Source organism: Limanda limanda, chromosome 11 (assembly GCF_963576545.1).
Source record: "Limanda limanda chromosome 11, fLimLim1.1, whole genome shotgun sequence".
In the NCBI taxonomy this organism is placed as follows: domain Eukaryota; kingdom Metazoa; phylum Chordata; class Actinopteri; order Pleuronectiformes; family Pleuronectidae; genus Limanda; species Limanda limanda.
The window spans coordinates 28118324-28132129 of NC_083646.1; the positions used below are offsets into that span (position 1 = coordinate 28118324).

General features: G+C 40.5%; 1 protein-coding gene across 1 annotated transcript; it reads right to left on the bottom strand.

The window, feature by feature from the left end:
• Positions 1-3077: 3077 nt before the first annotated feature.
• On the bottom strand, positions 3078-11983 carry LOC133013550 (polyadenylate-binding protein 1A). Its single transcript, XM_061080522.1, has 15 exons — positions 11113-11983; positions 10639-10832; positions 10354-10469; positions 9304-9443; positions 9117-9211; positions 8808-8945; positions 8478-8573; positions 8108-8380; positions 5931-6021; positions 5468-5590; positions 5211-5353; positions 4150-4234; positions 3866-3996; positions 3526-3616; positions 3078-3442 (listed from the first exon to the last, which is right to left on the bottom strand). The coding sequence occupies exons 1-14, from the start codon at positions 11303-11305 to the stop codon at positions 3527-3529; spliced, it is 1908 nt and encodes a 635-aa protein (XP_060936505.1). The 5' UTR covers positions 11306-11983; the 3' UTR covers positions 3078-3442; position 3526.
• Positions 11984-13806: the final 1823 nt, after the last annotated feature.

Genomic DNA, 13806 nt, shown 5'->3' on the forward strand with positions numbered 1-13806 from the left:
CTTCTTTTCCTCAGTCTTATGTCCCACCTATCAGTTCCGTTCCGAGCGACAACAGCTCTACCGCTTGCTCTGTTGTTCACTGTTCTCGTTGTCGCTCACATATTCAAATGGTATCGCGAGATTTACATCATAGCTGCATGGGCCTGAAGGTCTGGAAGATTTCTCTGGAGCTTGCATGTCACCTACAAAGCATAAATACTAATATTATTAGGTCACGAGCAAGGACCTATTGTTTTTACTAGGATTTTTTTTTTTTTTTTTTTTTTTTTAGGATTTAGTTATAAACTATGAGGTTTTGTCAGGGGGCGTTGCCGTGGCATGGCAGCGAATTTATATGATTCGCCAGAAAACAATTAGTGCTTATAACTTCTATGTATATAGTCCAATCTGCCAAATTGGCAGTGAATCTCGATGACTCACCGAGAGCCTTCAAGTAGCTTTAACTTCCATATTTTTGCTCCAATTACTGTCTAATGTATATGTGTGATAAGGAACCAGCCCTGAAGAGTTATATTTGCAAATATACTTTAATAGTCACATTGTCCCCTATCTGTGACAGGAAGTACCCTGTTTTATACGTTGACATGCTCCGCCTACATTTTTCAATTGATCCACTTCAAAATAGGTCAGGGAAGCCTTGAGAAGCTGGTGATGCCATGTTGTGACACTTAAGCCTTTACATTGACCTGCAACGGCGTGCATTTCGATGGAACGCCAACAAACAGGAAGTGGTTTTAATGTCGTTGCACAGGTTCCAATCTCGCTCAAAATGGACATGTACAATGACAGTCACTAGGTGAACACAAGGAAATTATTTGGCAGCTGAGGCAGAATGGCTCAACAGCGCAACCTACTGGAAACTGCAAGTGGTCCCTCTGGTTCAAACGGTATAAATCAACATATCTTTCACACATTTGTATTCTATTAATATTATAGTTACGAAAAATGTATAATACAAAATAAGTGTAAAGTTTGATTTAATATTAGAAGTATTTGAAGATAGCTGGTTCTTTGTAAATACATCCTTGAATGAATATGGAATCTTGTTCAAATGAAAAAAGCATTGACCATTAGGTTTTCAAAAATATCAAAACAGATTTTTAGCAGGCAATGGCTCTGTCACAGTTTCAGCTTTATTTTTATTTTTGGGTGGAACTGGGTATTCAAAGTACTTCCTTCTCATGTCTGTATAATGTTCGTCAGTGGAAAAATATTGAAAATTTCTACAACTCTAAGACTGAGCAGGGTATAAATTGTTTATAAGAAGAGACCTTGTGAACATATTCAAACAACTTTTGACTATAAAATGAATTACATTTAGAAAATGTAATGGTAGGTGAGATGGGCCATGAGAGTACATTGATAAGATAAAGGATGTATTGGATATGGCATTGATAAGATATTTAAGTATTTAGGATTGGAATCAATCAAATTCACGGTTGAAAAACATCGTAAAGGAATATTAAATAATAAATACAGTTATAATACAATTATATAAATACAAACCATTCACCATTACCACTTTGCATATAATAAGTCCATTACAAATCAGCACAACTTACCTGTGAGCCCTGAGAAAAAGTGGTAGCTTTTTTAATGAGTTGGATTATTAAGTCAACACAGTCTAGTGCTCATGAAGATGTTGAGTGAACAGATGCTCTCTGTTTTGGTGAGATATGTTTTACTGAAAATGGAAAGATCTTTTTTTAACCAAACATAAGGCCTAACTTTATGTTCATCCACTTTGTTTAATAAAGCAGGTCATGTTAAGACAGATCTTTTGTTTACATAGATATCAATGCAATTCGTCTAAGTTTTAACCTAAATATCATTTATCACAAGACTCCAGAGGCCTGTGAAAATAGACTGGTATTCTATATGGCAGCCAGAATCTGATGTTCATCTGTACAAAAAAAATTCATGAAGTTCTCCCTTTTTTAACCATCATAGTCAACATATCTTCAGTACAATCTTTCTGATCATCACAATGAAGTGAGGTACCATGACAAAATGAATCACAGCTTGTAAGGTTCTAAAATAGTCTCCCTTGAATTTTATGAAACATGCCTAAAACTATATACCTTAAAGATCATTAAGCGAGGTTAAATCACAACCAATACTTTTTTGAAATTAACAAATAGAATGATGCTCTTATCCTCATATAATTCACATAATTATATTGTAAATGGGCAAGTATGATCCAAAATATGGTTGTCATAAATAAAAACAAATCATAACAAAAGGTGATGTTTGTGATTGACATTTTGGGCGGAATTATAGTTGATCACAAAACTGGACTAGAAGTTTTGTGATTGTATTTTTTGTGAATGTGTTATGATATACAACTGCCGCATCGCAATTGACTTCTCAGGTGTCACATGTTGCTCATTTGGCTTCATTCATTCCGGTGATTGGCCTAGTCAAGGGACAGATGAGTAACAAGATGTTTCAAGTTCATATTTCAAGTCGTAGTTTCAGTGTTGCAATACTGTCGAAACAGTACACAAGTAAATTTATAGTAGCTGTATTTACAACAAAGCACAATATTCAAAATATGCTTGTAATAAATCTTTTGATCGGGGTCTTTAGTCCTCAGCTATATCACAATCAAAACATTTAAGCACTTAATTTGTTTTCCTTCTACCTAACATACCAGTTGTCAGTTGAGGGGGCTGGGATTTCCTGTCCAAACCGTTGATGCCAGATCCCAGCGGTATCCTGTCCTTAACCCTGAGCGCATTGCAGTGAAAGCTAACTAATCTTATTTTATGCTAGTCATTTATAAAAGGGGCCTTTTGGAAAGTGATTTGTGTCAGTCAGAAATAAGTTGAACTGCATTATATTACTGGGGGGGGGGGGGGGCATGGTTTGGACAGGGAACCCCCAGCTCTGGAAGACACTCTTCACAGGGAGGAAGAGCTGTCTTCCACCAGGTATCGGTGAGAATCATGTTATAACACCAGACCATCATGCTTTCAGATATGGCAAATATGACAAACACATGAATTCTATCAACTGGTGTAAATGTGTGCATTATTTTTACGGAGTATAATAATGGATATCATAAAACAGGCACATCTTTTGAATGAGAATTTATTACAGCCTGGAGTTTACGATACAAATCACCTTTCAAAATCGCTCAGCTACCACTTTCGTGAACATGGCTGATATTCTTTGCACTGACAGTAAAATTACATAAAACAGAGGAATGCATTCAAATTCATAAATTCAACTTTTTCTATTTTGCTTTTTTTTTTTCAACAAATTTTTATTTATGATCAAGGTCTAGTCAAAACATCCCTAGACCTGGCAAAGTCAATTGTTTTCTTTTTTTATAAGAAATAATTTATCATTTTGCGATGTTTTCAGAGTTTTAGGTTTTTCAATGTTTAATATTTTTTTCTCTTTTTCCATCGGTGAAGCAGGTTTCAAAATGGTCAATCTGTAAGAAAGAATATTGATAATGAAGTTAACACTTTAATTAACTTGTGAATTTACAAAAACAGAATTCCTCCTTGCACACACCTTAGACACTGGGAACACCAGCAGGGGTGGTGGACTTCTGAGCAGCCTCCTTGGCCTGGTGGGCCTGAAGCACAGCAACAGCCTCATCCACCTGAAACAAGTAAATATATACAAATACTGCATATGGAGCATTTTCACATTTAACTCTTTCAAGTTAAATAATAAGCTCAAACTATATGCTGTCCATTCATGATAATTGCTTTACGTAGATGCTAAATAGCAACCAGGCTAACGGTAATTCAAACAAAAATATTTTAAAGATGATCAAATTCTAATTATAATGACAATCGCAGCCAACCGGCCTCAGGAGATAAATCTGACATATGAGCCATTAACTGACCTTTGAGCGCAGTGACTCGGGTGACTCGAGCATGTGAAGAAGCTCTGAGTTGTCAATTTCCAGTAGCATACCAGTGATCTTGCCCGCCAGACTGGGGTGCATGTTCTGGATCAGGGGGAACAGACGCTCACCTGAAAGAACAGTTAGCAACAACTATTATGAATACTATTGATGTCAATGTAAGAAACCAGACACAAGTTGTCAAATAACTTGGGGACTAATAATTTATTTATATTAGTATAACCCTGCAAAACTATTGAAGTCAGAAGAGGTAAAGTACTTACCAAGCATCTGCTTCTGTTCCTGAGGAGGGGCAGCAGCCAGCATAGAGGCAGTCAGGGGCTCCTGTCCTTGGACATGGACAGCAGGCTATAGACAGAAAAAAAAAATACAGAAAAATGTTAAACAAAACCGAGCAGTATTACAATCTAGTTCTAGACTCGATAAATGAATGAATGAGTAGTGTCGCGTATCGTTTGAATTTTTCTGATTCGTGTGTAAATATAACAATAAACATAAAATTATGTTTATTACCTCTGCCAAGGAGGTCATGTTTTCGCCCGACCATTTGTTAATTCGTCAGTAGGTTTACATAAAAGCTACTTAATATTTCCCCAAACAAAGAAAAAGAAGAAATAACCCATTAAATGAAGTGGCAGATTTGGGCAAAGGAGTAAATCCAGGATGGTTTTTTTTTCACTTTCTTGAACATGTATCTTGATGAAAAAAACAGCACATTAAGGGGGTGAATGGGTGCAATTTGGTGTAACTTCATTTAATTTATGGGGACTAGTGGGCTTTGCTGGAAGTAGAATGTTACTCTAGTTGGCACTGTTTCTTGTCAAATCCAGGACATACAAATGTTCATAGCAGATTCAGAATTTTAAATTTATAAATGAATTAGTTTAATATAAATTAAGTCTAAATATGCCATTGCCATAAACAAGTTAAATTCTCAGTTTCAGTTCTTAAATTTAGTTGGCTATAACTAAGGCAGGTTCTAGAGTAAAACAACCATATACAACCTAAGTAATGCATTCCTACACCATCCAATATGTAAGCAACTGAATTTCAGCTTTTTCTGTCTATTCAGCCCTGAGTAAGCCAGCTCTGACCTTCCACACTAAATAAAGACCTTGCTTAGCCAGCACCGAAAACAGAAACGGTGCTTTAAATTTTGCTGTCATTAATCACCAAGTATAGTCAAGTTTATTTAGTGTTCAGTCACCACATGCATTTGGAAAACATGAAACCTATGTGTTATCACCTTGTTTGGAAATGAAACTGCCTTTTTCCCCCTTCTAATTCCTCATATTGAGGCAATGAAAGTCATGGTGATTTTTACCTGCTGCATGGGGGCCTGTGGCTGGGACGCCATGTGCTGCTGGGGGTTGCGCACACCAGCAGCATATTTGTACTGGGGCATGGCACGCACTGGGGCAGCAGTGGCTGAAGCACCGGCAGGGCGCTGGCCGAGGGCCTGGGTGGCTGAGGTAAGAGAGGAGGAAAAGAGGCAATTAACTCCATCTAGTGACAAAAACAAAGTGACAGAGGAACAAATTTTATAGCAGATTCTTATGTTCCTTAACCTGAAATACTTACGCATGCGCTGAGAAGCCATCATACGTGGCACCTGGGTGTTGGTGGTAGAGCTGGGACGGATGGTGTTAAAAGTCTGTGGCCTGGGAGCTGATGGGCGCATGGCACCTGGCATATTTTGGAAGTCTGAATGAACAGAGAACAGAAAAAAGAAGAGAACCACAATGTAGTTAGAATTGTTCTTTAGGTGTTAAGCGGTGGCTTAACGTCTTAACTTAAAGTGATAGTGCTGCATGCATTATTTTGGGGTTAATGTTATCAAGTGGGTTTATAACACTATGCAACACTCTTATTCATTTAGATGGCCAACAGTAACTTCAGCAAAATAATAAAGAATAATAGCCAGAGGAAGGCTAACCCTTAAGTCATTCTCTGACTTAACATATGGAGCAAGCAGATTCCAGTGTGTACTTCATTCTTGCTATAAGTGGAGTATTTTAAGACCCATTCAACTGTGGTTACTTACGCTGGGGACGCACTCCCTGAGTGGCCCAACGGGGGCTTGGGCGGAGCTGTGCCAGCTGGTTGGCAGAGTAGTAAGCAGCACGGTTCTGGGCCTGACATGGTTGGGAGCAAAGATTCATCATTGTATTGTATTTTACTGACACTCCCAATTCCCCTTCAACCATCTATGATTCATATAATGTACACAAGTACTAGGGCTGCATGATATTAAGAAAACATGCGATATCAGATAACGTTGTTTGATATTGCGATGACGATATGATTTGCAATAAATGAACAAACGGTCCCTTGCTACTGACGCAGAGACCACAGACAGCTCCACGGCCGGGCCGCAGCGCCACAAGGTCGGGAAGACATCAGGGAACAATGCACAGCTCCACTATGTCCACTTACAGAGTTAATATGGGGTGTTTTCATATACATTTAGATCGTGAAAAATATATTTAACAGTTTTTAGTGGCTCTGTCTGCGATTTACATCCTCATGTGTGTCTGTCATTCACGCTGCACCAACATCGCCAAACCAAGCCGAGCACGCAGCCATCTCCACCAGCTCTAGATATATTTACTTAAATAACAAAATTGTTACAACTAAATTGTTTCTTGTCAGGCTGAGTTTACAAGAGCAAGCGAGCGGCGAATGAATGCGCTACTCTGAAGAAAGATTGAACTCATTAATAAAAGTACCAATCATTACGTGATGATCAGCATTGAAATTGTTGTGACAAACAAATCAACTTCAAACTCAAGCGAATCATGTTAAGCCTTGTAAGTTCAGCTAATAGAGAGAGAGAGACTCCGTGTGTGCTCTCTTACTTTTCCCTCAGGTTCTGGGATCATAAATAAGCTACATAATTCCTTTATATAATAAGCCGCGCAGAATGATGAATTCAACTTAGGATAAAAAGGGATCACTAGAAATTTCCCCAGTAGAGTTTAGCTGGAGGAGTGAGATTGACGTAGCTGCGTTGCTCAGTCAGATTTCTCTTTTTTCTCTTGATTCTCTTCTTCAGATAATGATTCAATGTCGCAAAACCCGTCAATGATATCAATGTCTTTAAATCATCACTAGGGCTGAACGATTAATTGCATTTGCCATAAAATCGCGATATGATACAACGCGATTTCCTAATCGCAACATGCGCGATTATCACGTGCGAACGAGAGTAGGGCACCGAGCCGCCGTCCTCACCCGCAGCCAGACCACGGGACAACAAAACTCCACTGATCCAGAAGATAGCGAAGCAGGCCGGCATCACCTACAGGGGCCTCAAGTCTTCGACGTGACGGACACACAGAGCGAGCTCATCTTGCTGGTGACCGCGTTGCCGGCGGCGGACCTGAAAATCGCTCCCCGGAAAAGCAAGCCGAGCCCCAGGGAGGCGATCCGAGCTCCGGGGAGGCGGGGCTCCAGAGCCCCCCGGTCCCCTACACGCACAGCTGCGAGACGGAGGTGCTCAGCACGGGGTGTTCCTGCTGAGGCCCGGCGCCTCCGTCACGATCACCCGGACATAAACCGGACGCTCGAGGTCTTTACACCGCCTAATGTCTGCTGTGTTGTGGCTCCACACACACACACACACACACACACACTCTGTCTGTTACGTGACTTGTGTTCGAAATGGTTAAAAACCAAAGTCTGAGGAGTGGGACCATTTGATTAGCTTCAGGAAACTGTTCATACATGCACTTTTTATTTATAACTTTATTTAATAAAAACTGGCTCGTTACTTGAGCAGCAGAGGGTGCGCCTGTAAGCACGGCGCACCTCTCTCTCGCTCACTCGCGTGCCCGCTGCCTCGGGGGATGCGCAGTTCTGGTGTCATGTCTGCGGGGGGGGGGGGGGGGGGGGGCGCAGCGCGAGACCCTTGCTTACGGAGGTTGGTCGGGCTGCCTTGGTCGATGGAAAAATAATCGCATATTAAATCGCAATCGCAATATTTGGGAAAAAAAAACAAACGCAATTAGATTATTTCCCCAAATCGTTCAGCCCTAATCATCACCTAGGGCAGCAGGGCTCCATCTGATTGGCCTAATATATTGACATGCAGAGTGTGAATGCGTGGCGCATGACACCCCATTTATCGCAGTTTTTGCTGTCTCTGTTGATATACCCACATGATGATATCAGGATGGCAATAGAAGTACATGATTGTTTTTTGCAAATGGACTGGCTCACCTGAGGTATAGCAGCCATGAAATAGCCTGAGGGTGGGGCAGGCTGGTATGGGTTGAGGACAGGGTTGGGCACAGCACGGACAGTGGCCATTCTCTGCATGTACTGATTGGTTAAATGGGCCTGACGCTCCTCTTTGCGCTGTGCCAGGGCCACATACAGAGGCTTTGTGGCAACAATACGACCATTCATCTCTGTTACAGCTTTAGTAGCCTCTTCTGGGGAAGAGAAGCACACAAATCCAAAGCCTTTGCTGCGGCCACCTTCCATCATCACCTAGCAAAGGAGGGAATGATTAGCATCTATTCTAAAATACTTCGTCGTCTTGCCAATAAAAAGTTAAACTCAATTAAGAAAGTATTGAAATATTTACCTTAGCGCTTGTAATGGTTCCAAATGGAGAGAACTCTTTACGCAGACGCTCGTCATCCAGACCATCATCCAGGTTTTTTACATACAGATTGACACCCTGGTGTACATCAAAATTGACAGTTAGACTCATTTCAAGAAGTCAAATCAACTATTATCTTTGTAGCACCAACATTGAAGCACAAGATTTTTGAATGGCAGCAGAATGTGCCTTTGACATAGCTGTACTTTGGGCATATGTTCCAATATTGAACTTGACACGTCCATTTAAACCACCCTTGTGATATCATACTGAATTTATCACTTCGAAAAAGTTCAAAAAAGTTAAACAAACCTGGTATCTGGTCATGCGATCTTGCTTCATTTGCTCAAATTTGCGCTTGAGTTCGTTCTGGCGCTCCCCTTTCTTCTGTGCGCGGCCCACATACACTTGACGGCCATTCAGTTCTTTACCATTCATTTCATCGACAGCCTACAAATAAATAAGCAGAAGTTCACTGAAACAAGCTTTAAGAAGAGCCACATCTATATTCAAAGCCAAAAGCAGAGGTACAGTGACAGCGTAGCTCATTTTATATTTTGCTGATAGACAAATACATAGGAAGGAGGCCGTGTCTTCGAAGAACATTGAGTAGATCCTAACCTTCTGTGCATCTTCGTGTCTCTCGAAACTAACAAAGCCAAATCCCTTGGATTTGCCACTTTCATCAGTCATCACACGGATACTGAGTGCCGGACCTACAACATACAACAGTGTATCAAAACTCAACACGCCAAATGACACTGGTAACATACTTAATCGTAAATCTGTTGACCTCCAAATGTCTTACCATAAAGGCCGAACATCTCCCGTAGCTTCTCATCATCCATGTCCTCCCCAAAGTTCTTGATGTAAACATTGGTGAACTCTCTGGCACGTGCCCCAAGCTCAGCCTCCCTTTCTTTACGGGATTTAAAGCGTCCAACAAATCTGTTGGTCAAACGGGAAAGTTAACAACAGATCACTCATGCTGTGCCAACCTTTAGACTTTTCTTAACTCCTAAGTGATGCCGGTATCCCATTAACTGTTGCTCAAATATCAAGTACGCCAGTGTTGAAAACAAATATTTAGTTTGACAAATCAGAATACAATGAAAAGTGTTATCCATTAATTGTAGAACAGGACACACTTGGCTTATTCCTGCTTAACAGGGTTGTTTAAGGAAAAATTAAAATTCACTAGATATCTACTCACCACTAGGCCGATGGAAGGATGGATGAAGTGTTTGAGTCCACACCCTAACCCGTCAGTTTCAGGGGGACACAGCATATCAGCCTAATCCAATATAATGGAAGTAACTGGTGACCACGTCTTCAAACGTAAAAAGCCTCCTCCATACTGCTCCTGTGGTGTCATCAAGGTGTCCGTACGCCTCGACACTGCAGAAACAGCGTCATTTACACCATGTTTATAGCCTATTTGAATGTCAGGCCGTACGATTACGGTATTTAAGTTGGGTTTTCGAAGACGTGCTCACGTTACTTCCATTGGATTAGGCTGCAATGCCGTTAACCCGAAAACTCCAAGTGTTTCAGCCACCCCTCCATCAGCATAGAGGTGAGTAGATCAAAGAGCTTATAACACCATATTATCCAAATAGATCACTTCGCTCCCAAAACACTTCTTTCTGTCTCTCTAATTTATCTGGCATGTTTGTCATTCTTAACTGGGGTGTTGTATGAAGACCCGAAAAACCAAATGGCATTAATGGTAGGTGAGTTTTAGGACAAGATGCAGTTCAACACAAAAAAAAAACTTTGATTAGATATATAACTCATGTTAATCAGAGGGACCCAAAACACAGACTTAAACATTGGCTGTAAATGTAGTCCCACTTACACTTTTCTGTCATTGAGCAACATGCCATTCATTTTCTCTATGGCCCGCTCGGCAGCCTCGTGGGTCTCAAAGTGCACAAAGCCGTAACCCTTTGAGCCATTTTCATCACAAACCACCTTGGAAAAGGAAGATTTGAGCATGTCAACAACCCTGAGCATCATGCAGTGTAAAAAATACACACACAGTCACCTTTAAAACCACAGCAAACTTAAGTCGAGCAAATTAGTGTTTTTAAAAAAATCACTAAAACACACAAGCAGACAAACTTAATAATTTATTGCCTACCTTGCAGGAAAGGATATTTCCAAATGCAGAGAAGGTGTCATAGAGTGCCTTGTTATCAATGGACTTGTCCAGGTTTTTGATGAAGATGTTGCCCACTCCACTCTTCCTCAGGGAGGGATCACGCTGAGACCACATGATGCGGAGCGGTCTGCCTTTGATCACGTCAAAGTTCATTGTGTCCAGGGCTCGCTCAGCTGAAACAGATGACAACACCTCTGACATTAGCTTCAGGTCTGGTTTATATTTTGCACAATGCAAAGACTTCTGTACCTCTCAAGTGGATCATGACATATAAACGTCATTCATAACTTTATCTGATATTACACCACGGCACAACATATTGACTAAAACAATAGTGCTAATAGAAACAACTGCTTTAACATGGCATGCATAGTTCGCGTTTAAAATGGAGTAAAATGGTGCCACATTCATCTCGCTAGCGGTCCTTACTTCATTACGTGACGGTACACCTACCATCTGCAGGCTGTTGGAAGTTGACATAGGCATAGCCGAGGGATCGACGGGTGATCATGTCTCGGCACACTCTGATGGAGAGAATTGGTCCAGCGGGGCTGAATTTCTCGTAGAGCATGGCCTCTGTAACGTCTGCATGTAGGTCTCCCACATAGAGGGAGGCCATTGGGTAGCTAGGCGCACTGGGATTCATATCTGACCACGCGTGCTCTTAACAACACAAATGTGGAATTGTAACAGTTGGATATGTCTAAAAAAAACGTCAATCTTTGCCAACCCTCTATAAGAAGGGGCTATTTACTAAGTCTCAGTAAGCTTCACAAAAACAAATGGGAGTGTCAACGCTAATGCTAGCTTTGTAAGTTAGCAACGTGGGCTAGTTAGCTTGATTAGCAAATGTCGGTGCGTGGCCTAATCAATGTGACTCGAACACTTCACAATTCTGAATATGTTCTCCCCCACAATCAGTATATGACGCAATAGTCCTCGCTTATAATACTTACAGGGATGACAAAGCCCTAAATGAGAAAAATAAGTGGTTAACAGTATAACCGGCTAACGTTAATCACACACGTTTTCAACAATGACGCTAGCTGCTGTATGTGCTACCGTTCCTCTCGTTCCGTCTTTCGTTGTTTTTCGAAGGCAGTGTCTTCTTCGCGTTGCTTGGGTTTGGCAAATTAAATCCTGCTTCACCGATTTTTATTTTTCTTATAAAAATATGACTGCGTGTGCGCTCTAGCTTTTGGTTTGTTTCATAATAATAAAATGTGTGCAGAGACTAGCTCCGGAGCACACCCTGCGCAGACGGATTACGGGAATGTAAGGAAGGTCGGTAGAGGTTGTTTCACGAATGCGGTCGAAAACTGCTGCGCTTTCACCACCGAGATTGACGCCACACATCTCGCGATATTTGCAATTTGAAGGAACGTGTTTAGTTTACGGTCCATGGGCATTTCCATATATCTCTAATTCAGATAAACCTTAACACTATAATGTATTCCAATGTGAAGTATTTATTGCCAAATTCAGTGATTATTTTTTGTTACTTTAAGATAAAAAAATCTAACAAATGTATTTGTACTGTTTTGAAATCCATAGTTTTCTTTATTATAATCGAGGGTTACATATTTATTGAATGCAGTCACTGTCCACTATGGATAAGGCATTTTCAAAATGTATCAAATGGCCTATTCCTCCAAAGGTTCAAATAATTGACAAGGTTTACCCAGTGGCAGAATCCCTTTAAAAAGATTAAAGTTTGAGGTAGACTCTTTTGTAGTGAATTGACGAAATATGAGAACAAATTTTTTTCTTGCTCTGTGTCTTGTACATTTTGGGTAGATATTTGAATTTGGTTATCACCTAAAGTAAACAACACCTTTTACATTTCCCATATAGTTTTTTATTAGGATAGTCTAAACTCATTTTTCTTAATGGCATGGTAAAGGGGATGATCCTAATAATCAAATACCATATTCATTGTATTAAATGCAGACATTCCACTCCCAAGATTTAGCGTTTATGAATGATTTTATCTTGTTTTTTCATCACTAAAGAGAATGCACCATGGTAAAGCAAGGAGGTTTTATGAGGATATATCTAAATTCTTGTTTTTATTCACATTCCCCTTTTTTGAGGTAAGGTATTCATGAGCGGGCTTTTACTGGTATACACACTGAACCTTTTAGTCTTATTGCTAGTTTCTTGTACTGTATGTGTCAAGCAGCCCATTGTTATATATGCTCCATTTCATATGCTTGACAACATCTAAATTGCCTTTGTCTGTGTGCTCTCTGCGAGTGGTTTGTGCATGTTCAATAAAAAAACATCCACGGTCCTTGTGTAACAGCTATCGCTGTGGTGTGCTCTCTTATTTTTTTAAGTTATTATGTTCTCAATACCTTGTTTATTTGTCACAGTAAAACTGTAACAATTTTATATTGTCTTAATAACCACTGAAAATGAAATAAACGTTATATCCAAGATGTACAACTTAAATCCACTTGAAAAGATGACATGTGTAAAACAAGACATAATCAATCAAATTTTATTTGTATAACCCATATTCACAAATCACAATTTGTCTCATAGGGCTTTGACATGGTGTGACATCCTTAACAGCCCTAACCCTTAACAAGAGTAAGGAAAAACCAAATCAGCCATCATGATCAGGATCCACTATCACGATCGGTTGCCACTATAGTCCAGAATCACGATCCACTGCCGCCATCAGGATCCACCATCAGCTGCCTCCTCGATCGTGGTCCACCACCACTATTCACGATCAGATGCCAGCACGATACAGGGTCCGCCCTTACCATCATGATATCCTATTCACGATCCACCATGTGGCCCCCGGGGAGGAAGTCATAAAAATTAATTAGGGTGATGGAAATGTATGTGGATTTAAAATGAGCTGTAGAATGGTTTTGAAAAATGGAGTAAGACATTATTAAGTTTCCTTGTCACTACTGGTATTCATGAGGCTGCACCTACAACCAAATCAGGTTGCACAGGTAATCCAACTGCTCCAGGATGGCACATCCATGCGTACAGTGCCAAGAAGGTTTGCTGTGTCTCCCAGCATAGTCTCAAGAGCATGGAGGAGATATCAGGAGACCGGCCGTTACAAAAGGAGAGCTGAACTGGGCCTTTAAAGGGCATCGACCCAGCAGTAGGACCGGTATCCGC